Genomic DNA, 25,731 nt, shown 5'->3' on the forward strand with positions numbered 1-25,731 from the left:
AAAATGTGCTTTAAGTATATGGTGTGTACATAGCTTTTTTCCAGTATAAGTCAGCTTTGGAATTAAAACCTTCAACAAAATGAAAAACAAACTGTAATATCCAAAGTTTGTTTTTGAAATTTAGGCAATATGCTTCTTTGGTGTAAAAATAACTCCTCTTGGCTAAGTCGGTAGTTATTGGTAACTGGCATTTTGTCTGATTATTTTCAGTTAGCTAAGTTTACGTAGCTGCTGCCAATTTACTCATGCATCTTGAGCTCACCTGACTAGAGCATGGGTGTAGCCAGGATTTATTTGGGGGGTGGGGCAGAACTGAGTTATCTGTAATGCAATTGGTCAAGTATTTTTATTTATTTGATTTGGGGGGCAGTTTCCCCCCTGCCTCCCCTGGCTACGCCCATGGAGTAGAGTTTTGGTATGAAATGTGTTTACCAACTTTTAAATTGGAATGTGCATGCAATATACATAATAATAACTAAATAAATATCAGTGTAACTAAATAAATATCAGTGTATCTGAAGAAGTGTGTATGCACACGAAAGCTCATACCAAAAACAAACTTAGTTGGTCTCTAAGGTGCTACTGGAAGGAATTTTTTATTTTGTTTTAAATAAATATCTGATAAAGTGGACTCTAGTTTACAAAAGTTTATTACGGTAGTACTGTCAATGGTGGCTGCCAGGCTTTGGGGCCAGTGTATTAAATGTCTTTATATTTATTTAGTTATTATTATGTATAATAATAATAATAATAATAATAATAATAATAATAATACTCTAGTTTACAAAAGTTTATGACCATACATCCTCCTGACCAGCTCCATAGAATGGGAATTGGGGGCACTGTGCTATAGTAAATCTGGTCCAGGTCCAGAGAGTAGCATTAGGAGAGTGCTACAGTAGCAGTTCGAAAGCACGTCAAAGTGCAAGTAGATAAATAGGTACCGCTCCGGTGGGAAGGTAAACGGCATTTCTGTGTGCTGCTCTGGTTCGCCAGAAGCGGCTGTGTCATGCTGCGGAAGCTGTACGCCGGCTCCCTCAGCCAGTAACACAAGATGAGCGCCGCTACCCCAGAGTCGGACACGACTGGACCTTAATGGTCAGGGGTCCCTTTACCTTTACTTTACATTAATTACGTAGGTCCAGAGAGTAGCATTAGGAGAGTGCTACAGTAATTATGTCATGGGGTCCTGCAAAGCACTATTTTATCTCCACTGCTAATTAATATCTACATAGAGCAGTCATTAGGTGTTTTTGGGCAAGATGCTATCAGTATGCTGGTGACACATGATTTGTTTCACTATAACATCTGAATCAGGAGAGGCTGCTTGACCAGTACCTGAGATGTAGTGGTGGGATGGGTGACGGGAAAATAAGCCTAGCTTGAATCCTGGAGGCACTGTGGACAAGTAGTTCCTGTGTCTGAAATACTGGTCAATTTGTTGTTTTGGGTGGGCTTGCATTCTCCCTGAAGGAGCAGGCGTGCTTCAAAATCCAGCCATGTCACTGGAGACCCAAGTAACCAGTGGCTAGAAGCGCTTTTTATCAGCTGTGCTTGGTACAACAACTTCAGCTATTCCAGTACCAGGAGGGCATGGCCGCGGTAGTTCAGGAACTGGTGACTTCAAGACTGAATTACTGCAGTGCACTTTCTGTGGATCTTCCCTTATGCTAGACCTGGAAACTACAGTTAATACAGGATGGTGCAGCACAGTTGCTGACAAGAGTGAGACCCTATCAGCATATATCACCTCTGTTCCAGAGATCTGCACCACTTACTGATTTGTTACCAGATCAAGTTTAGGGTGGTAACTGTTGGTCCGTAGAGTCCCTAATGGTTTAGGAACCGTTTACTTATGGGTTCACCTTACCTAATATGTGCCCAGTTGACTGCTTTCATCTGCAGAGCTGGTGCTGTTAACAACTGCCACATAATACTCATTCCACAGTTCTAAGAAGATGTGGCAGCACCTACACTTTGAAATTTCCTGCCATGGGGCAGGTGCCCTCGCTGTACTCTTTTCAGTGCCAGGTTTTTCGTTAGGCAAACTTTTTTGTTTTGGTAAACCTATCCAGACACATATACAGTCATTTTTGAATTTTTTTACTGTTAATTTTAGTTATTTTCAAATATTTTAAATAGGGTTTTTTCTAATCCACTTAGAAGTTTTACTGTAATCAAGCGGTGTATAAATTTTGTAAAATAAAAATGAAATAAGAGGTGGAAGGGTGGGCATGTAATGCTTTGTTGTTGTTCAGTCGTTCAGTCGTGTCCGACTCTTCGTGACCCCATGGACCAGAGCACGCCAGGCACGCCTATCCTCCACTGCCTCCCGCAGTCTGGCCAAACTCATGCCAGTAGCTTCGAGAATACTGTCCAACCATCTCATCCTTTGTCGTCCCCTTCTCCTTGTGCCCTCCATCTTTCCCAACATCAGGGTCTTTTCCAGGGAGTCTTCTCTTCTCATGAGGTGGCCGAAATACTGGAGCCTCAACTTCAGGATCTGTCCTTCTAGTGAGCACTCAGGGCCGATTTCCTTGAGAATGGATAGGTTTGATCTTCTTGCAGTCCATGGGACTCTCAAGAGTCTCCTCCAGCACCATAATTCAAAAGCATCAATTCTTCGGCGATCAGCCTTCTTGATGGTCCAGCTCTCACTTCCGTACATTACTACTGGGAAAACCATAGCTTTAACTATACGGACCTTTGTTGGCAAGGTGATGTCTTTGCTTTTTAAGATGCTGTCTAGGTTTGTCATTGCTTTTCTCCCAAGAAGCAGGCGTCTTCTAATTTCGTGACTGCTGTCACCATCTGCAGTGATCATGGAACCCAAGAAAGTGAAATCTCTCACTGCCTCCATTTCTTCCCCTTCTATTTGCCAGGAGGTGATGGGACCAGTGGCCATGATCTTAGTTTTTTTGATGTTGAGCTTCAGACCATATTTTGCGCTTTCCTCTTTCACCCTCATTAAAAGGTTCTTCAATTCCTCCTCACTTTCTGCCATCAAGGTTGTATCATCAGCATATCTGAGGTTGTTGATATTTTTTCCGGCAATCTTAATTCCAGTTTTGGATTCATCCAGCCCAGCCTTTCGCATGATGAATTCTGCATATAAGTTAAATAAGCAGGGAGACAATATACAGCCTTGTCGTACTCCTTTCCCAATTTTGAACCAATCAGTTATTCCATATCCAGTTCTAACTGTAGCTTCTTGTCCCACATACAGATTTCTCAGGAGACGGATGAGGTGATCAGGCACTCCCATTTCTTTAAGAGCTTTCCATAGTTTGCTGTGGTCGACACAGTCAAATGCTTTTGCGTAGTCAATGAAGCAGAAGTAGATGTTTTTCTGGAACTCTCTAGCTTTCTCCATAATCCAGCGCATGTTTGCAATTTGGTCTCTGGTTCCTCTGCCCCTTCGAAATCCAGCTTGCACTTCTGGGAGTTCTCGGTCCACGTACTGCTTAAGCCTGCCTTGTAGAATTTTAAGCATAACCTTGCTAGCGTGTGAAATGAGTGCAATTGTGCGGTAGTTAGAGCATTCTTTGGCACTGCCCTTCTTTGGGATTGGGATGTAAACTGATCTTCTCCAATCCTGTGGCCACTGCTGAGTTTTCCAAACTTGTTGGCATATTGAGTGTAGCACCTTAACAGCATCATCTTTTAGGATTTTAAATAGTTCAGCTGGAATATCATCACTTCCACTGGCCTTGTTGTTAGCAAGGCTTTCTAAGGCCCATTTGACTTCACTCTCCAGGATGTCTGGCTCAAGGTCAGCAACCACACTACCTGGGGTGTATGAGACCTCTATATCTTTCTGGTATAGTTCCTCTGTGTATTCTTGCCACCTCTTCTTGATGTCTTCTGCTTCTGTTAGGTCCTTTCCACTTTTGTCCTTAATTGTGGTAATCTTTGTACGAAATGTTCCTTTCATATCTCCAATTTTCTTGAACAGATCTCTGGTTTTTCCCATTCTGTTATTTTCCTCTATTTCTTGGCATTGCTCGTTTAGAAAGGCCCTCTTGTCTCTCCTTGCTATTCTTTGGAAATCTGCATTCAATTTCCTGTATCTTTCACTATCTCCCTCGCATTTTGCTTGCCTTCTCTCCCCCGCTATTTTTAAGGCCTCATTGGACAGCCACTTTGCTTTCTTGCATTTCTTTTTCATTGGGATGGTTTTCGTTGCTGCCTCCTGTATAATGTTACGAGCCTCCATCCACAGTTCTTCAGGCACTCTATCCACCAAATCTAAGTCCTTAAACCTGTTTTTCACTTCAACTGTGTATTCATAAGGAATTTGATTTAGATTGTATCTTACTGGCCCAGTGGTTTTTCCTACTTTCTTCAGTTTAAGCTGGAATTTTGCTATAAGAAGCTGATGATCAGAGCCACAGTCAGCTCCAGGTCTTGTTTTTGCTGAGTGTATAGAGCTTCTCCATCTTTGGCTGCAGAGAATATAGTCAATCTGATTTCGATGTTGCCCATCTGGTGATGTCCATGTGTAGAGTCGTCTCTTGTGTTGTTGGAAAAGAGTGTTTGTGATGACCAGCTTGTTCTCCTGACAGAACTCTATTAGCCTTTGCCCTGCTTCATTTTGAACTCCAAGGCCAAACTTGCCAGTTGTTCCTTTTATCTCTTGACTCCCTACTTTAGCATTCCAATCCCCTATAATGAGAAGAACATCCTTCTTTGGTGTCATTTCTATAAGGTGTTGTAAGTCTTCATAGAATTGGTCAATTTCAGTTTCTTCAGCACTGGAAGTTGGTGCATAAACTTGGATTACTGTGATGTTAAAAGGACTGCCTTGGATTCGTATCGAGATCAATCTATCATTTTTGAAATTGCATCCCAGTACAGCTTTCGCCACTCTTTTGTTGACTATGAGGGCCACTCCATTTCTTTTACGGGATTCCTGCCCGCTGTAGTAGATATGATAGTCATCTGAACTGAATTCGCCCATTCCCGTCCATTTCAGTTCACTGATGCCTAGGATGTCAATGTTTATTCTTGCCATCTCATTTTTGACCACATCCAGCTTACCAAGGTTCATGGTTCTTACATTCCAGGTTCCTATGCAATACTTTTCTTTACAGCATTGGACTTTCCTTTCGCTTAGGTCCAGTTAAATGTCAGCATGGTTTAAGAAGGCATGTTCAATGTAGGTGGGAGAATGTGGATTTTTGTGGGAAATTTTTAAAACTCCTTTCTCAAGCACAATAGTACGGTAGGTACTGGTGGGCAAACTGGTGGCTGTGGATGCCATGTTGGTGACCCTTGCCATATGAAATTTGTTAGATTTTTGGGTGCCACAAGACTCTGTTGTTGCAACAGAATGACACACCTACCCTTCTGGAAGTTTTATTAAAAGGGTATTTGACAACATTGCACAAAATGTTTATGATTCCCAGGGTCTAAAGTCCTAGTAAAACCTCACAGATCATTCTTACAGCTCTTTCTTAGCTATGTGATCCTATCTTCACAAGCATACACAGCTTTTAGCATTTCTTCTTTACTTTGTAGCTTGTTTGAATTGGCAGTTAAAGACTTGCTATTGTTTTGTACAGCACATTTGAGAGTGCCTCTCATGTGTTTGACACATGTGCTAAAAGTAGTTCTTCAGATTAATCACCCAGGCTCCCCATGAACACTACTATTATTGTTCCCAAATTAGGTGTTGTGACACCTTGGGATCTGATTATCATTAGGTAATTACACTTATGGGAATGCTCTGATTCAGCAGTGTGGATTAATGAGTGACATCACCTTTAGCAGTTGCACTAAGAAATAATAGAACAGGATCACACCACCTGTTACCTATGTTTCAGTATATGGTTATTTCCCCCCTTGTAAGTTAAATAGAGGGGAAAGAAAAGGAAAAAGTAAGCTTTGTGTGATCACAAAAATCTTAAATGTTGCATTGGTGAGGTTGTGGTGGGGAAAACATGGTGGGTGTAATGGATAAAGTGTTGGACTTGGACCAGGGAAATTGAGGTTCAAATTCTGCTTGGTTTAGTTACAAAAGTCACTGTATGTAGTCTGCACTACTTCCCAGGATTGCTGTGAGAATAAAGGGGGGAAGGGAATGTAACAAGACACGCTCTCTTGAGTTTCTTGGAGAAAGAATGGACTAAAAATGTAGGAAAATAAATAAATTACCTTTGTAGGATGAAAATAGACTTCTCATCTTGCTAAGAGCAGACTATAAGCTGTCGAACTGCATTACACTGACAGTAAAGGCACTGACCCTACCTAGAACTGTCTGTATCAAACTTTATTTTGGTCACAGACCAGCATAAAGAATTGTCTGGTGTTTTTCTGTTCCACTGACACACTCCACTGGTGTATTGAATGGGGACTCTGCGCACAAATGATGTGTATTCACAGAGGCTAAATTTGGGTGCCTTAATCTGGAGATCATAGTACACCACTGGGGACTTTGCACTATGCTTTGTTGTTGTTCAGTCGTTCAGTCGTGTCCGACTCTTCGTGACCCCATGGACCAGAGCACGCCAGGCACGCCTATCCTTCACTTGCACTATGCTAATGCACACTTAATTACTTGGAGGGTCTACAGGACATGTACAGAGTCCCAACTAAACCAGATTTCTCAGTAACACTGATCACAACAGTTACGCTTTCTGAAGTAGTTTAGTTGTGACTGATGCAAAGTGAGGTTCATGGCTTTTAGTCAGGATTTGAACTGAGGTCTGCATATCCTCAGTCTAACACTCCATCCTCTAGCTTATGTTGGCTTTCTGCTATTATATCCTGCTGTATTAAGAGGGCTCAGGGCAATACTATACATTAAAAAGAACGGTAAAGCTGGTATGTTAATGCTTTTCTAGCAGTGTTCTGTTCCAGATGTATTGTGTGCTGGTGCTGTACTTTGCTTTTAATTTTGCATCTATTTAAGTATACTGAAGCACAAAAAGCAGATCCCTCCTCACATTGCTTATGCGTGTTACAGATGCTTTAAAACACGTGAAGCAGTAGCATGTTGTTGTTCAGTCGTGTCCGACTCTTCGTGACCCCATGGACCAGAGCACGCCAGGCACGCCTATCCTTCACTGCCTCTCGCAGTTTGGCCAAACTCATGTTAGTAGCTTCGAGAACACTGTCCAACCATCTCATCCTCTGTCGTCCCCTTCTCCTTGTGCCCTCCATCTTTCCCAACATCAGGGTCTTTTCTAGGGAGTCTTCTCTTCTCATGAGGTGGCCAAAGTACTGGAGCCTCAACTTCAGGATTTGTCCTTCTAGTGAGCACTCAGGGCTGATTTCTTTGAGAATGGATAGGTTTGATCTTCTTGCAGTCCATGGGACTCTCAAGAGTCTCCTCCAGCACCATAATTCAAAAGCATCAATTCTTCGGCGATCAGCCTTTTTGATGGTCCAGCTCTCACTTCCGTACATTACTACCATACAGCAAAACCATACAGCAAAACTGTTTGTGTGCAGAAATTCTGTGAATCTGATCGTTTGAGCTGGTCACATTCTTGCTAAATCCACATATTGTTTGGGTTAATGCTTTTCTCCACATTGCCCAAATTCTCTAATGAGCAGCCATGGCAGCAGTTAGTCCTGTGCAGAGATTATAGATCTCCAGGTGTACAATGATGTGATTGTACAGTGTTTGTATATGATTATGATAGCATAAACTTGCTTTTTTCTAAAATAGGTTATTAAGATCCATAGCTTCAGTCAAAGTTAGATTCCGAAGAAACAAGACAATTAAAAAAAAAACTTTTTTTAAAAAACAGTATTCAGACAATATTATTTTGTTGGTTAGGCCCATCTTTAGTATTGATATTGTCAGGAGTAGGGCTCTGGTTCCATTATCTTAACCAGCTACCACCAGCATATATGAAACACACTAAAAAAGGAAGATAGGCCTTTAAATTTTATTTTACCCACGTAGTACATGTTGCTTTGTGCTTTATGCTTTATCTTTGTTTTTTGAACTGCGTTCTAGGGAATACTAGATTTCTCAGAAGCTTACTCAAGTTCCTCACTGAGAACATCAGAAGCAGTGGACAATCATCCCTGCAAGACAGCTTTCCTATTTCTCACAATCTTCCCCTACAATGGTCAATCACAGCAAAGTGCTTTATATCCTGTGATGCACTTTGAGTTTACGCACAGAGAGTGATGAGGTTGAATAGGCCTCTGATCATCATTCATTGTGAACTGATTCTGCATGCTTAAACATGCCTCAGAACATTTTTTTAAATATCATTTTTATTGTTTTTATATAAATACATTGAGAAAAACTTTCACATTTATCTTTCCATTCATTTAACATTTTGGCCTTTTAGGGCCGTGACTTCCCTCAAACCCTCCACATGATTTTCTAATATCTATTACTTTGTACTATACTTCTTAACTCAACCATTGCTTTAAATCATCATATCCAACTTAATCACTATAATTTCATATTTACAATGACATTTCTTCAATAATCTACAAAGCTTCTTGCAGTCCTATCAACATATTTGATTGAATACCATTGTCTTTTAAATAATTCGTAAATTTAGTCCAGTCTTTGATGAATTTCTGGTCCCCCTGTTCTCTGATTCTTCCTGTCATTTTACCCAATTCCACATACTCCACTAATTTCACTGTCCATTCTTCCTTTGTCGGTGTTTCTTCTTGTTTCCATTTTTGTGCTATTAAGATTCTCGCCGCAGTCACTGCATATTGGAAAAGTTTAAAGTCTTGTTTTTTAATGTCTGTACCAGTAATGCCCAGTAAGAAGGCTTCTGTTTTTTTTAATAGCAAATATGTATTTCAACATTTTCTTCATTTCATTATAAATCATATCCCAGAAGCCTTTCACCTTCTTATATTCCCACCACATATGATAAAATGTACCTTCCTTTTCCAAACATGCCTCAGAACTAAGGTGGCCAGACAGGGGGTGGGGGGGGGAGAGAATAGATGTGGAGAAGGTGTAATTTCAACAGGTGCGGCCTGTCTTCTTTTTCATCTGGCCACTCTGCCCAGAATCCATTGTAATGCAAGGAGTTATTGCCAATCAACTCTGTATGAAAGGATTCCTTGAAAGAGGACAGTTTGGAAACCTCATTTTATAATCTTAGTAATTCATTGTGTAGAATCAGTGGGTTTTGCTTCTGATGGGGTCTGAAACATGTTATCTCTAGTGTGTGGCCGCCTTTCTTCCCCCTCCCCCCCTAAATGGAGCTCCTTTTAGGTGGCTAGACCCAAGTAACAACACACAAAGTGAAAACCAGCCCAAATCTAGTTAGATACTACAATTATTGTATTTTAACATTTTTTTGGAAGCCGCCCAGAGTGGCTGGGGAAACCCAGCCAGATGGGTAGGGTATAAATTATTATTATTATTAATTATTAATTATTAGTTTTCCTTGTGGCTCTAGCTAATGCAAACTACATGGATAGGTTAGTAATATCAACCACCTGCCCCATTTCTTTAAAACACGTGACACACCACACAATATTATTTATTGACCCTGGGCAAATTATCCAGTACTGTGTTAACTACCAATAGGTTACGTCCTTACTTCTGACCAGATCATACTTAAGCAACATAGAAAATTTGGCTCCTTATGATTGCATTTACAGATTATTTTACCCTGTGGTCAGTAGAAGATGCTGAATGTATCTTTGTATTAGGAAGGTAAAGGGACCCCTGACCATTAGGTCCAGTCGCGGACAGCTCTGGGGTTGCGGCACTCATCTCGCTTTGTTGGCTGAGGGAGCCGGCATACAGCTTCTGGGTCATGTGGCCAGCATGACTAAGCCGCTTCTGCCGAACCAGAGTAGCACACGGAAATGCTGTTTACCTTCCTGCCGCAGTGGTACCTATTGATCTACTTGCACTTTGACATGCTTTCGAACTGCTAGGTTGGCAGGAGCAAGGACCAAGTAACGGGAACTCACTCCGTCGCGGCGATTCGAACACCAACCTTCTGATCGGCAAGCCCTAGATTGTGGTTTAACCCACAGCGCCACCCTTTTTATTATGTTGCTCCTAATCTTGGGTAGTGATGTAGTTGTATTGACACCAACCATAATGGCATGGATAATTTCTTCTTTGAAGTATCATAGCTTCCACTTACTGTGCTCATTGTCTCAGATAAATATCTTATCCCTTCTTGTAAACAGGAAAAAAGTAGGATGTTGAAAGAGCAAATCCTGGGCCTATCAAATCATTGCAGAGTAAATGGAGTTCCTGTTGACTTTCAGCAGGACACCAATCACCACTGGCTTTCATAGGAGTTGGCCTATAATTTAGAGCAAATTACTGTGTATGTTCTGAATCCCAAATCTGTTTTTAGGAAAGGCTTGTAAGGTGGTTTGTGGTCTTTTTAAAACAACAACAACAGGGATATGAAGGCCAATCAATATGTGATTTTTGTAGCAACTTCTGCAATATGATCATTCACTCTTTCCTACAATATGTGGCTGTAGATTTCTAACCCAGATCATCAGTTGCTATATTTGAAGACTAGTGCTACCTTTTCCAATGCCTAAATGATAGTGTACACAGCAAATCTCAACATTGTTACTCATGGGTTAACCTTCAGTGTCATAACATTTATGTAAGACTGTGATGCTGCATTGATGAAACAGTTATACATGCTTTACCAAGCTTTTAGCTGCTGTCTCTTGAGATACAGCTGCTTGTTTTTTGTAACAAACAAATACAGTATGTACTGGGCCAAATATAAGCCACCCTTGAACATAGGCCGCAAATGTAAAATGAGATATCTTAAATGACGGCTTCTCTACACAGTTAAAGGCTGCACTAAGGTTTTTAGAAGCCAGATTTTTTTTGGGGGGGGGAGGTGTGGCATATATTCAGACCAATACAAGGTTGTTGTTTTTAAAATAAAGTCATTGGGAGCTTTACGCCTTACATTTAAAATGTACTGGGTACATCTAAAAATACAAGACATGAATGTGCTCTGTGATGTGTATGTTGTACAGGCATACACATCAAGAATCTACAGTTGGCTGTGGTTTTTTTAGTTGACTGTACACCTTAAAAGAGTGAACTTCAATTTTCTGTCATGGGATGGAATGGCCCTTAGAAGCTGCAGCAGTCCCACACAACCAGAAGAAAGGAGCACAGAGTGAGTGTGTGATAATTTCTGCGTGACCAGCTAATGTTCAGTTGAACTACAACCTGTCTGGATTTGATAGAGAGATCAATACATTAATCAAAATGATGGAATAAATTGAAAATGACATTTTAGAAAAAGTTGGTTACGAGGTATATTTTAATCTTTATTATTGTTCAGATTTCACAAGAAGTGTTTTGCTGAATTTTTATGTGGGTTTCTGTGGCTGGATCTCTCTACCAATGCTGAATAGGTTTGTAATTCTGTTGACATGGGTAGTGTTTAGAACCTCTATAGGCTTAGTTTCAAACCCACCCGATGTTTTGAGTTGATGTATAAAGTCAGTAGGGAGATATGTTTCCTATTCTTGTGGTTCTTAACTATGGAACTTGCAGCATCTACTATGCCCTGCAAATCAAACCTTCAAAACATTTTATTTTCAACTAGTGTGCTGTAAGGGATGTGGGTGGCGCTGTGATCTAAACCACTGAGCCTAGGGCTTGCCAATCAGAAGGTCGGTGGTTCGAATCCCTGCGACGGGGTGAGCTCCCGTTGCTCAGTCCCAGCTCCTGTCCACCTAGCAGTTCGAAAGCATGGCAAAATGTAAGTAGATAAATAGGTACCACTCCAGCGGGAAGGTAAACCGCCCTGAGACCTCCAGGTGTAGGGCGGTATATAAATTCAATGTATAATGATGATGATGATGATGATGTGAACGGTGTTTCCATGTGCTCCGGTACTCGTCACGGTGTCCCATTGTACCAGAAGCGATTTAGTCATGCTGGCCACATCACCCAGGATTCTGAAAAGGTAAGTGGGGCCACATTTCCCCCACTTGCCTTTTCTGAAACTGATATTCAGACGCATTCTGTCTCCAACCGTGTAAGTAGAACAAAGCCATTGTGGCTAGTGGCCATCAGTAGCCCTGCCTTATGGATAAGAATTTGTCTTATCCTCTGTTAAAGCCATCCAGGTTGGAGACCGTCGCTACCTCTTGTGCTAGCACATTCTATAGTTTAACTATACACTGTGTGCAGAATTAGCTCCCTTTGTCTGTTTCAAATCTTTCAACATTCAGCCTCGTTGGATTTATCCAAGTTCTAGTATTTTGAGAGACATAATGTTTTTTCAGTCCAATTTGTTCACATTGTGCATAACTTTATACACCTTTATCATATCCTTTTTTACTTTTTCTTAAACTTTTTAGAGTTGTTAATAAGAATAAGAATATTTATACTCCGCCTATCTGGCTGGGTTTCCCTAGCCACTCTGTGTGGCTTCCAGCAAAATATAAAAACATAATAAAACATCAAACATTTTAAAACTTCCCAATAGAGGGCTGCATTCAGATGTCTTCTAAAAGTTGTGTAGTTCTTTATCTCCTTGATATCTGATGGGAGAGTGTTCCACAGGGCGGGTGACACTACCGGGAAGGCCCTCTTCCTGGTTCCCTGCAGCTTCACTTCTCTCAGTGAGGGAAGTGAAGTTGCAGAAAACCAAGAAGAGGGCCTTCTCTGTAGTGGCACCCACCCTGTGGAACAGTTCATGGAAATTATGCCCCAAATGTTGTAACTGTTCCTCATTGAGAATTCTCCACCTCCTTGTTCATTTTGATTCCTTTTTTAATGAACCTTTTCCATTTCTATAAAATCCTTTTTGAGGCAGGTGACCAGAATTGTACACAGTATTTCAAACGTGGTTGCAGCATAGCTTTGCATAGTGGCATTATGTATTTGCAGTTTTTTTTTAACCCCCCCCCCCCGGTACCCAATGATCCCTAGCATGGCATTTGTCATTTTCACAGCTGCCATGCACTGGGTCAACGTCTTCATTGAGCTGTCTCCTATGCACTGAAGGTCTTGTTCCTGGTCAATCACTGTCATTTCAGAACCCATCAGCATATATGTGGAATTGGGATTATTTTGGGCTACTTTACTTTTAGTCACTCATGGACAGTGGGGAAAATATCTCAACTTTTAGGAGCCAGAATTAATTCTAAGGAACATTGGCTCCCGAGGAAGTCCATATTGATATGATCAGTGTGAAATCAGGAAAGTTGCATGTCCATCTCAGCCACAGTATTGCTACAAACTCCAGACTTTACTTTTAACAGTGATGTGGTGGAGCAGAGATGAAGTGCTGCCACTTACTTCACATCAGGGATGATGTTGTTATCTTGGGGCACTATCTGACATTTCTCTGCTTGCCCAATAAATAAGCTTACATGTGTACAAGTCTGTTCAGAATTAAGCCCTATTGGGTTGATGGGATTACTCTTAAATATGTATATTGATGATTTATTTATTTTTTAGTAAAGCAAGCCGTTATGTATAATACATATAGCTTACCAGTTTGTTCTCAGACAGCTCATGTGCAGAGGGGACATCTTTTCCCTAAGTCTGCCCCATCAACGTTTTCTGAAAACTACATTGAAAGGGGGAAGTGGTTCTTTAAAAAGCCAGGCAAAACAAGGAGGGAGGGAGGAATACAGAGGAAGAACGAGACAACTTCAGGAGATGTTGGGTGCTGCATCAGATGAGGGCAGGGTTGCATGCAGCCTCTGGGCCACAGACTATCCCATCTGTGTTCTAGAATATCAAGCTTGCTCTCCGTTCAGAATTACTATCCTCCCGATAAAATATATTTTTTGTCTGTAAGCCAGCTGGCTATTGTAGCTGATTGGCAGAAGTAGTAACCAAGGGATGGGGATTACTCAAGCACAAGAGGTAGCTTGGAATATTTCAAATGCACACTCTTTCACATTGGGGTAAAATAAAATTTAGTTATTCCAGCCATGTCTGTACACACATACCCCACACTTGGGTTAATTGCATTAGTGACTATAATACAAATCAATTGAGTACAAGCTTAGTAAAATAAGGTGCCAGCATTTTGAAGAAATACATGTGCTTTGTATTATTGAAATTGATGCTTGCCTTTCCTAGTTCCTAGTTAAAGACAAATTTTTGCACTTTATTTACACAGGCTTTGATTCTGATAATTCTTCAGGGGAATTTTCAGAAGCAATTCATAAAGTCGATGTGGATGCCCACCCAAGTAATAGAACTGGAAGACACAATGGCGATGGACCAGTGCAAGAGAATGGAATCAAGAAACACAGGTATTCTCCAAAGCAAGCTTAACAGCAATTAGCATCTGGTTCATGCAAATCATAGCAGGTTCTTTTGTTTGGACATCCATTAAGCAACCTTGCCACTTCCTGGGAAGAGAGGCTTAAATACATCTACAGTGGTACCTCCGGATACGCACACCTCTGGTTGCATATCCTTCAGGATGCGAATGCGGCAAATCTGGAAGTATTTTTCTGGGTTTCGCTGTGCGCACATGCGCAGAACAGGCATCTCCGGTTGTGAATTCCTCGGGATCCGACCGGAGCTCCAGAACGGATCCTGTGCGCAACCAGAGGTACCACTGTATATACGCAACTTAAGGAAACGCTTCTAAGGATTATGATAGGGAATGGAAGCAGAAGCTAGCTTACTTGTGGGTGGTACTACAGCCGGAAACATTCCTGTTTGGTTGTTTTGAACAAAAACAATTGTCTCTCTAAAACTTTGACCTAATTATTTTTGAAAAGAGTAAAACAAAGCTGCTTTTAACAGCAGCAACAAAACTAGCAGCAACTGTTGGGTTTAAAAGCTGTCTCCCACATCATCACTTGAGAACACTGTGGATAAATTGAAGATGGGGAAGTCACATCTTTTGGAAAGCAGCAAAATGAAGTTTTGTATGTTTGTTAATCTCCTTGACTAAATAAAATGGGGATGCCTCACTTGGTTGTGTACAGACACTTGTTACTTGCCATATTTAAGCAAGTGAGTACTCAAGGCTGCCACGTCATGTGAACTGGCCTGAAGTGGCCTTGGTTAGATTGCTGCCTGCTAGCTTTAGTTCAAATAGAATAGTGCTCATATTCTAGTCTAATGCAGTCAGGTGACCTTGTCAGCCTAATTTCACTGTCAAGACTTTCTCTTGCTTTCTTCTGCATGGTTAATACTAATTCTAGAACCTGCATTTATTTTACTTGTACGTCAGTCTCATTCTTTTGAATGGATCTTTCATTTCAGGTAGATATACCGGTACCTAAGATTTAGAATCAATTTCTTTGTATTTTCCTCTGGGTGTATTTAAAAATGCATGTAAACAGTGAGAAGATTGTTCTTGCAACATCACAAAGTTGTGTGGTTTTGACAAAGTGCTGGAATCCTGGATAATTGATTGTAGTTCTGCATGAGTAACGGCATACATTGTTGGGACTTAGAAGTGACAGTTGCAGAGAGTTCAGTAGTGGTTTTAACATGCTATTCTCTCCCCCCACCCCCCTACAGAACATCATTACCTGCACCAATGTTTACTAGGAGTGATTTCAGTATCTGGAGTATCTTAAAAAAATGCATTGGACTGGTAAGTTACTGTCAAATACTGATGTAGTTTACCTGGTGCTTTTGATAAAATTTGCATTGCTTAGTGAGGGCAAAGGTCAAGTTTGCAGGTGCAAAATAGAAATACCTGAACTGTTGTGGTACAATGCAGAAAGCAAAGAGTATTCCCCACCTTTTAAATTTTTTTTTAAGTTTCAGTCTTTTTCTTTAACTGATTTTTGTGACGATTTGGTAGGTAGTCCTGATACAAATTAAAACTTAATGATTTTTAGCTGATGTCTCATGCGCCATAATACACCATGCTTCTGCATTTTATCATATTTGCTCAAGCCCTTGTTTCTTATTCGCATTTTTTGCATTTTCTCTTGTAATGTTTAGGAGCTGTCTAAGATAACCATGCCCATTGCCTTCAATGAACCCCTGAGCTTCCTCCAGCGGATAACAGAATATATGGAACACACATACCTCATTAATAAAGCATGCAGTCATTCAAACTCGGTAGAAAGAATGCAGGTAATATTAGCTAACATGCAGCTCTGTCCTTCAAATTCCGTGTATACTGTGTTTAAGATGGCTGTCTGCCTACTTAGAGAGTTGAGGGGGCTTATAGGAAGGAAGCTTATATGAATGTCCTAATAACTTGCTTATTTGAGTGTTCAGCAATCTGCAGTAAGTGATTTAGTAAGTTGGTCTGTGACTGTAAAAATAAATTCATTCAATCTGCAGTAAGCATCATGAAAAGGTTTTATGTTCAGGTCACACAGCAAAGAATGTAGCCATTGTAGAAGCAGCACCTTTACAAAATTATTGTAAATCTGTAACGAACTGAGCTAAATGGCAGAATACCAGATCCCAGAGGTAAAAGTATAGAAATTAAAATCCCTGAAGGATCTTGTTGCTTTATTAAACCCCAACAATTTTAGGACTCATAATTTAGACATGACTATCCTCGCAGCACTAAAAACTCTTACAAATACAGATTTCAGGGAGGTTAAACTCACCTAATTCATGGTGACATCAGGTGATGGACCAGTTGGTGGCCCTATCCACTTGTCAAATAGCCTCTTCACACTTGGGGAAGCAAAAGGTCCAGCTGGAAGAGGTTCCTCACCTGTGGCTTAGAGAGAAGATTGCATCTCCAGAAGCAATTGGTCATTTTTGTTTAGGGAACCTTTAAACACCATTTGAGAATGGTAAAGGAAAAGTTATTACAGCATATAAAAATCATAATTGCCAATTTGCGATTGCCTTTTGTTTTACATTAAGATTCCTTACCATATTTTGCAGGCTGTTGCTGCTTTTGCAGTTTCTGCTGTAGCCTCTCAGTGGGAGAGAACTGGCAAACCCTTTAACCCTCTTCTTGGAGAAACATACGAATTAGTCAGGTGAGAATACCAACTTGCTCAGAGTTTTGTTTTTCCTTTAAGATATACACATTCCAACTGGCTTGAGCAAAATGGGTTTTTCTAGGAGTGTAAAGTCTGTTTGGTCTTTGTTAATGTAAACTATTTCAAATGTTAGCCAAAACTCTCTGATCTGCATCAGATATGCTGTTCGACCAGCCATCTAATTGTTTAGAAATTGTGCAAAATATGGTTGAATGTTAAGAAGATTTTCTTGAGGCATAAAGAGGGTGCTCAGGAGCGCCCCAGACTATTGGGGCTGCTTATGAACTACACCATAATCTCCTACTGGAATCTTTACTGTCCTTTTATGGTATTTCTGTATGGGCTCTGGAGCGGGGGATTTTTGAAATCCCAGTCCCCATGTTGTCTACACACAGGCTTCTCTAGCACTACATTGTTTAGCTGATGGTGTGGATAAACATGGATGAAGGGTGTAGAAAACCAGATGAAAGGGGTTGTATCCAATGTTGTGCTCTACGCAGGGGGGGGGGGAATAAGGGAGAAAGTCCCATTGCTCAAGCAAAAATCCTTGCATGTGCCAGCTCCTAGGGGCCAAGGCTGTTTCGGAGCCCCCTATGTTTTATTGAGGTGGGCTGTCCCCCTCAATGTTCAGAGGGCATTCGGCTCTTCACGATGTCAGGACATCACGCCAGCCCCCCTCAGTGAACTCTGATTGGCAGGGTGCAATACTGCCCAAAATATTTGCATGTGTATGTGATAGTACTTTGTGTGTGTGTTGTTTTATATTCAAGTGCCAAACCAAGAATGCCATAAATTCCCATGTAGACATGTTCTTGTTATATCAATGGTATTACATAGTTTGCTGGTGATGATATTGGTACTTAATACTCAAGTATCTACCTCACAGTCACAGTGCTTAAAAAGGTTTACTAATAAGTAACATGGGTAGTGGGGTACAGTTATTTCCAGCTGTTGCAAGAGGAGAGCAATTGGATTGTACAGCGGTAATTCAGAACTGGTATTCTGTCTCATTTATACTGATCATTGCCTTTTCCTCTTTGTAGGGAGGATTTAGGATTTAGGTTTATTTCTGAACAGGTCAGTCATCACCCACCTATCAGTGCTTTTTATTCAGAAGGCTTAAACCAAGACTTCATTTTTCATGGATCAATTTACCCTAAACTGAAGTTCTGGGGGAAGAGTGTAGAAGCAGAGCCACGGGGAACAATAACATTGGAACTCCTAAAGTATGTATATATATTTTCTCTTGTTACCTATGTATGACCTCAAAACTATCTCATGTAAATACATAGTGTATTGTGTATTGTGATCTTTCTCTGGTTTGCATAGGCCTGTGAGCAGTTGAGCTTAGGTAATTTGAGGTTTTTTTTTGCAGTGTACTAAGAGATGAAACACATATACATAAATTGCAGTGTGTGAATTGGTTGAGACTTCTGCAGATGATGACACAATCACATGTCTTCAACATTTGGGCCTCATTCCCCACCCCCACCCCTTAGGCAGTTGGCATTTATTGAAACAAAAAAAAGTGAATTCTTCTGCTTCTTAAACTGTTATGAGATATGTGATCAAGAGCTCTGCTGTATTATGGATGGCACAAAGTTATCGCTGTCCTGGACTTGGATAACAACTGCTTCAAAATAGGCATCAGTTGATTTAACGGTTTGGTGGTTTGCTTTGTTGAATATCAATAAGAAAATACAAAGGACAAACAGATAAGTCTGAGCATTGCCGGGACACAAAAGATAATAAACTACTGAGATGCTCGACATGCATGGAAAACAGAATTTAGAAATAATATTTTATGTAATAGCTGAAGTAAAAATAGAAAATATAGAAGAGCTTAAGAGACAAACAGCAAGTATTTCTGTACAGAAATCTATTTGTCTCAAGAGCACATTATTTAAGCATTCAATAGTCAGATTTAAACCTTCACATGCTACCTGTATGTTGTTCCTGAAATCAATATTCCAACCATATTTATTGATCTTTCACACATACATTGTGTGTGTGTGTGTGTATTTTCAGGCTCTCCTAGTCCAGGAATTATTGAAGCTGTTGCACCAGGCGTAGCTGGTAAAAGTTGCTTCTAGACACCGAGGCTACCTGGACCTCCAGTGACAAAGCTGCAACCAAAAGCACTCCTGTCCATTTACCAGTTTCTCAGAATGAAGTTGTTGCACAATTTTAGAGGCATAGGTCCACACTGCACATACATGCAAATGCGTGTAACAGTAGAAGCATGAGTCCATTTTAGATTATGAAAAGGTGCTTCCAGTGAAGGGACTAGGAAGTAATGAGGGGGTAGTTAATCCTTTCCTCATTCCATACTGTCCCCTCAATGCACCACACAGTTTTAAATTAACATGCATTTTGGAACCCAGTAGGATAATCTTGCAGGTGGAGATACTGAAAATGGGAAAGGTATGGGAGGAAAGAATTGATAATTCTTTCTTCTTGCCACCTGCCTGCTCTTGATTGTCCTCACAAGTAGTGACGTCTGTCATCTAAATGGGTATCTAAACTGCTGTTATGTGCATAATATGTAACTTGGTGTAAAATTGTGAGATCTTGAATTCAATTACTGCATGTTTTGAGGTGAAATTGCATGTTGATTACAGTTAACATGCTTCAAGAGCTTTTAGTACTAGAAAAGAGAGAGATTTGACAGAAGTGCAAGACTCCGGCGATAAACACCTTAGCAGAAATAATCATTCCTGTCTGCTGATTTAACTCAAGCTTCTTTTAGCATGAGCTCTCAGCAGATACTACCCACATATTCAGATTATTAAGTAACTTCAAACAAGCCTCTTTTCTTTCATTCAATTGCTTATTCGCCTTCCATCAGTTCAGAACATTGCACAATTACAATGAGTGAGGGTGAACATTGCAGAGACTGCTACAAAAACAGGAGCTGTTCATTAGAAAATGATCTGGAGCGCTTGGATTCTCTTTCCAGATTCTCTGCTTTTAACATCCCTGACATCTGATTGGCCTTTCTTCTCTCCCCCACAGACATAATGAAGCTTATACATGGACTAATCCTACTTGCTGTGTACATAATGTAATTATTGGCAAACTCTGGATAGAACAGTATGGAACAGTAGAAATTATAAATCACAGGTATCCTTTATTTATTTTATTGCATTTATATTACCAACTCTTTACCTTCACGGAACTCAATTTTTGCCACTACTTGTCATTTAAAAACTGGAAAGTGGAACGGAGTCCTCCGATCTTACAGTATGTATAGATTAATGGATTAATATAAAATACTTCCATCTCCATTGAGTGGCACCATCATAATGAAGTCCAGTTTTCTGCTGGTCACTTGGGGAGCAGTTAAGTGATAATGATTTGAATGGGTGTGCACTACTATCTCCTTTGTAGTAGTAGTGCACACCCATTCAAATGTTCCTGTGTTGGAGAGATTTGTTGCTAATTTGGAGGTCCGTGTATGTGATCTGCTTCTGCTGGAAATTTTTTTCCTGAGCATTACCTCCTTGACAATTTCCCCTGTATGGATTTTTATGTGGGGTCCAACCTCTCAAGCAAATATTTCTAGGCCCCCACGATGCCACTGACTTCTGCAGCAGTGGGTAAAAAAATAAAAACCTAGCACTGGGAAGGTTGGAGCCCAGTGCCCTAATGGAGAAGAGGATCATCCCCTATACCATTGTCAGATGGGCCATTTGATGAGCCGAAAGGACCTTGCCTAATGTGCATGGATCTTCCGAGGAGCAGTTTGTGTTGTTGGAGTGTCCAGTATGTAGGTGTGAGAGAGAGTATGGGGTGAGCACACCCACTGCTGGCATGCAGCCCCCAGAGAGTTAGCCAAAGGAGAATGTGGCTCCCGGACCCTGTTTTAAAGCTTCCTGTCTTTCATAAAGCAGCCTGAAAGTTTGGTGCACTCTTCTTTGCTTACATTACCCTTTTAACAGCTCTCGTACCAAACCTTCAGACGATGACTTAAATATCGTGGAGTTGAAATTCATGCCCAAGGGGAGCAATGGAGATCTGTTGCCATTTTTCACAAGACAGCAGCCACAATCTCTCTTGTACATGCATACGTTTCCATCCTCCCCCTTTTCTTTTTACTTGTACAGCATCACGTTCTATCTTAAACCTGTTGTTGAAACTCTGCATGTGTGGTTGTAGTGATCCCAACACAGTGACTACAGAAATCGTGCTGGTGTCAGGCAGAAGGCTTTTACAAGAACTTTGTGAGGATTCAACACCAAGGAATTAATCTGTTAACTACACTTTGTTTTCCTTTTGCAGGACTGGAGATAAATGTATCCTTCACTTTAAACCATGTGGTCTGTTTGGGAAAGAGCTTCACAGAATAGAGGGCTACATTCAGGACAAAAAGTAAGTATATGTGCTTGTTTACTTGTTCAGGGATTGAGCTCAGTTGCCCTACCCTAGTTTGAGCTGGGTTAGAGGAAAATTTGAGAGGGAGTATGCAGACTTACCTAGTCACAGAAGCTGGTGTAAATCAAGCTTCTGTAATAACCATTTGTTTGAAGAATACGTTACTGACATCCTGGGTGGAAAATGTAAATATAAGCTTGCTTAGTAAACCTGCAATATTCCCTTCCTTATTTTATTTTAGTGGAACCAGAAGATATAATCTTAAAGTGGAAGTTCAAGTTGAACTCTACAAAAAACGCATCCTCGTATTGCGCTCTTTCCCCTGCAATTGTTTTGATCACTTCCCGTGTCCTGGTGGTGTCATATTGTCCATTTCCCCACCCCCCATTTGTTGCCTTCTGATGGTGGGAAGGATAAATACACTTTTTGATGATACAGTGGTACCTCAGGTTACAGACGCTTCAGGTTACAGACGCTTCAGGTTACAGACTCCGCTAACCCAGAAATAGTACCTTGGGCTAAGAACTTTGCTTCAGGATGAGAACAGAAATTGCGCGGCGGCAGCAGGAGGCCCCATTAGCTAAAGTGGTACCTCAAGTTAAGAATAGTTTCAGGTTAAGAACGGACCTCCAGAACGAATTAAGTTCTTAACCCGAGGTACCACTGTATGGAGATGCAAGTGACTCACCTTCCACGTTACAGAGGAGCAACAGTGAGCTCAATAGGGTGTCATTTTAGCAGCAACTGCTTGCTGAGAGTAACGTGCAGTTCTGCTCGTAGTTTGGTGTGAACTAAGTACAGTCTGGGCTTTAGTTATGTTAAGCGTTATTATTTTTCAAAATAAACAGTAAGAAGAAACTTGCAGTGATCTATGGCAAATGGACAGAATGTTTGTGGTGTGTTGATCCTTCCATTTATGAAAACTACAAGAAGAACGAGAGGAGAGGTGGTGACCAGCGGAAACCAAAGCCGGTAATGTTTGTTGATGTTGTGATGGCCGGAGGAGGAATTATAAACTCTTACTTAAATGAGGTTTTCTTCAAAAAGGAAACATTGGAAGGAACCAAGTTGATGCAGTATTAGGTGGACCGAGTAAAGCTTATACTTGATTATCTTTGTGACAAGGGTCCAGATCTTCCAAATTACGGTGTTTTGTGAACTCCCACAGATTTCAGTGGTAAATACAGAATTTCAATATCTGTCTGGAATGAGCATTAGGAGAAGCTGCTGTCTAAGTTTAATCACATCTTATCGTCTTCACATTAGATTGTTAAAAATGAGAATGCTACTGATGCGTTGGGGTTTTTTAGTTGTAAAGCTGTAAATTGAGGCTATGCTGTTCTCCGACATTGTCTGTTTGGGCATATAATAAACCCTTTAATAGAACCCCTCTGTGAACAATCTCAGGTTTTCATTTTGTCTCCCGCTTCTTCTGTACTCTGTGGATCGCAGATCTCCTAGGATCAAGAGCTAGATTTTAATGTACCAATATCCAATCTCCTTTCTTGATGACTTTGTGTTTTGGGAGTTACCACCTGTTATTTTGAGAGGGGCCCCATTCTTGGGCCCCAGCTTACATGCGGTCCTTGGGGGGGGGGAATTAATATTTGCTTGTTTGTATGAACAAAACCAGAAGAAAATAGAGGCTGGAATAGAATATAAAAGGAGCAATGAATAGGGTTGTTCTCAGCCCCCATCCCAACTTGTCCTGGAGCCCTCATTTGGGGCACCAGATCACCACCTACCTGGGGAACACCCAACCCGAATCTGGCCCCAAATCAATTCAGAGGCAAGCAGGGCATACGTTCAATTAGGATTATTTTACATCTTTCATTTTTAAAAAAACAAAACCAAAACCTAATTAACCATATGCTGCGGGTAGGGGAAGGAGAGGCTGTGTCTTGTCCTTCCCTGGCTTTGCTCCAGATCACATTTAATCAGGATGTAAAGCCCTGATAATGCCTGAGAATCAAGAGGGGGGCAGGAGAAGAAATGCTGTGTCATTTTGAACTTGACATATTTCTTACTTTCCCTGAACTATGTCTTTATTTCAAGAGTGATGATCCTGAGAATGATGAAGCGGATGATATGCCAGAGATCCAAGAGACTGTGCAAGTTGTACCTGGCAGTAAGCTACTTTGGAGGATAAGCACCAGACCACCAAATTCATCCCAGGTAAGTTGCTTGTTAATTGGTATATTGGGAGCAGGGACATAATTCAAAAAGGTAGACTAATCACACTACAATAATCAGACCAAAGGCCTATCTAGTCTAGCATTCAGCTCCCACAGCAATCAGCCACATGCCTACTGTAAGAATTGTGTGTGTGTGTGTGTGTGTGAGAGAGAGAGAGAGAGAGAGAGAGAGAGAACAACCTTCTGTTACTCTTGAACATGGATAGGTAAACTAAAGCCCAGGGGCCAGATGCGGCCCAATCGCCTTCCGAATCCGGTCCGCGGATGGTCCGGGAATCAGTGTGTTTTTACATGAGTAGAATGTGTCCTTTTATTTAATGTATCCTGGGTTATTTGTGGGGCCTGCCTGGTGTTTTTGCATGAGTAGAATGTGTGCTTTTATTTAAAATGCATCTCTGGGTTATTTGTGGGGCACAGGAATTTGTTCATCCCCCCCCCCAAAAAAATATAGTCCGGCCTCCCACATGGTCTGAGGGATAGTGGACCGGCCCCCTGCTGAAAGTTTGCTGACCCCTGCTCTTGAGCTCTGCTACAACCAAATGAGAGAGAATCTATCTTGACCTTTGGACTCTGTATTCTTACTAGTAATAGTGTTGTTATTAGATGTTTTATTTTGCCTATCGCAGAAGGTTTAAAGAACTCCAGGTTACATATTACAGTGGTACCTTGGTTTACAACCATAATCTGTTCTGGAGGTCTGGTTGTAAACCAAAACAGGTTGTAACCCAAGGCGCGCTTGTAATCCAAAATTGTAATCCAAAAAAGGGACACACACTTCCAGGTTTGATGTGGTTGTAATCCAAAATGGTTGCAAACCAAGGTACCACTATACATTAAAAGTGTGGGAATTATAGGGGGAAAGGAAACTCTTGAGGTCATTCCAAACTCTAAGTAGTAGCCATGCTGCCTATTGATGTACCCACATATGTGGATCAACCTGCCTCAAGATTCTTTTTTCACCATCTGTACTTTTTTCCTGCTTGGGCATAATGAGGATTGGTAGTACTATGGCAGAATCTGAGAGATAACTGAAATTCTGCTGATTTGAATTCGGTTATTTGACACAAGCTTTTCCAAAATGCCATAATGCATAAGCATATTCTTCAGTTGTGCATAAATGCTATGGCAGGTCACCAAAGACATTATTTCCGACCTCAAAAAGTATTCCACAGCAACCAAACAGTATTGATCTCCAAAACTGCTATTTCACTTTCATGGTCACTTCTTGCATCATCTCTGTACAAGACACAATAGAAAACTCCCTGTTTTTTGGACTGTTTCCTGTGCTCGTTCCCTGTAGCAGGGCAGACATCTCTAATATTGATGATCAATCCACATTTTGTGCTTGTGGACTGAAAGGAATCCATTTGGCTGCTGCGTCTTTTTAGATGGCAGGACTGTTGTTAATGGGCTTCCTTTTGTGCTGCTTTTGCTGTTTTGAGAGATGTGAATTTGTCCCCTCCCCCCCCCTTTAAAATAGAGATGACCTCTTCCAGGTCATTCTCACATTGCTTTTGTTCTGTGTTTTCATCATCTCTGATTGCCTTGCCACCCCTGTGTTCTTGGGCAGACTGTTGCTTATGATTCTATCTGAGGTATTTTTGTTTTTTGGGTTTTTTTTGGCAAATTTTGTGTTCAACCAGTTCATACAGGACACGGACAAATGACTCAGCAGTTTCTCCAAGCATAGTAGGCTGCAGTCATAACTCCACTTACCTGAGTATAACCCCCATTATATTAAATAATACTTACCACTGAGTTAGGTTAGGATTGTGCTGTTAGCTCTCTGATAAAAGTAGGCCCTCTGAGGAAGCACAGCACATTTTGGAATGAAGTATATATGGGATTTAAAAGCAATGCTGTCTTCTTTGCCCCATAGCACAGGCACCTGTGTGTTCTCTTTGTGTTCGCTCCGATGCAGCTAATAGCAGTTTCCAATGAGGGGAGGGGGAGAGAATCTCGTTGCATGAAAGGCTAAAGCACTACTTCTTTCAGCGCTTCCGTTGCGGGGATCTCCACCCAAGCTCTCACTGTTACTTTGTTTAGGATGAAGGCTTGCTCACTTATCTCTGTTGTGCATGGCACTTCTAAAACCTACGAGGACGACCAATCTTCCCTAGTGCATCCCTGGCGGGATACGGCGGGTGGAGTTCCTGAGCATGAAGCTGGCTCTTTGCTGGCTAGTGATCCCCATTTTACAGCATATGCCTCTTTAATACTCCCAAAGCCACAGAAAGAGCGAGTATGACAGTGTGCTCACGACGGAGCC

At 41.1% G+C, this 25,731-nt stretch overlaps 1 protein-coding gene across 2 annotated transcripts in view; it reads left to right on the plus strand.

The window, feature by feature from the left end:
- The window catches only part of OSBPL2 (oxysterol binding protein like 2), a 64,965-nt gene that overhangs the window by 35,178 nt on the left and 4,056 nt on the right, over positions 1-25,731 (plus strand). For both annotated transcript variants that reach the window (XM_033153690.1, XM_033153691.1), the window contains exons 4-12: positions 14,088-14,223; positions 15,452-15,527; positions 15,884-16,018; positions 16,793-16,890; positions 17,937-18,119; positions 19,909-20,016; positions 21,175-21,264; positions 22,116-22,239; positions 23,323-23,442. In XM_033153690.1, the coding sequence (XP_033009581.1) occupies positions 14,088-14,223; positions 15,452-15,527; positions 15,884-16,018; positions 16,793-16,890; positions 17,937-18,119; positions 19,909-20,016; positions 21,175-21,264; positions 22,116-22,239; positions 23,323-23,442 (1,070 nt within the window). The remainder of the gene's footprint in view (positions 1-14,087; positions 14,224-15,451; positions 15,528-15,883; positions 16,019-16,792; positions 16,891-17,936; positions 18,120-19,908; positions 20,017-21,174; positions 21,265-22,115; positions 22,240-23,322; positions 23,443-25,731) is intronic.

Source organism: Lacerta agilis, chromosome 6 (assembly GCF_009819535.1).
Source record: "Lacerta agilis isolate rLacAgi1 chromosome 6, rLacAgi1.pri, whole genome shotgun sequence".
NCBI classification, from domain to species: Eukaryota; Metazoa; Chordata; class Lepidosauria; order Squamata; family Lacertidae; genus Lacerta; species Lacerta agilis.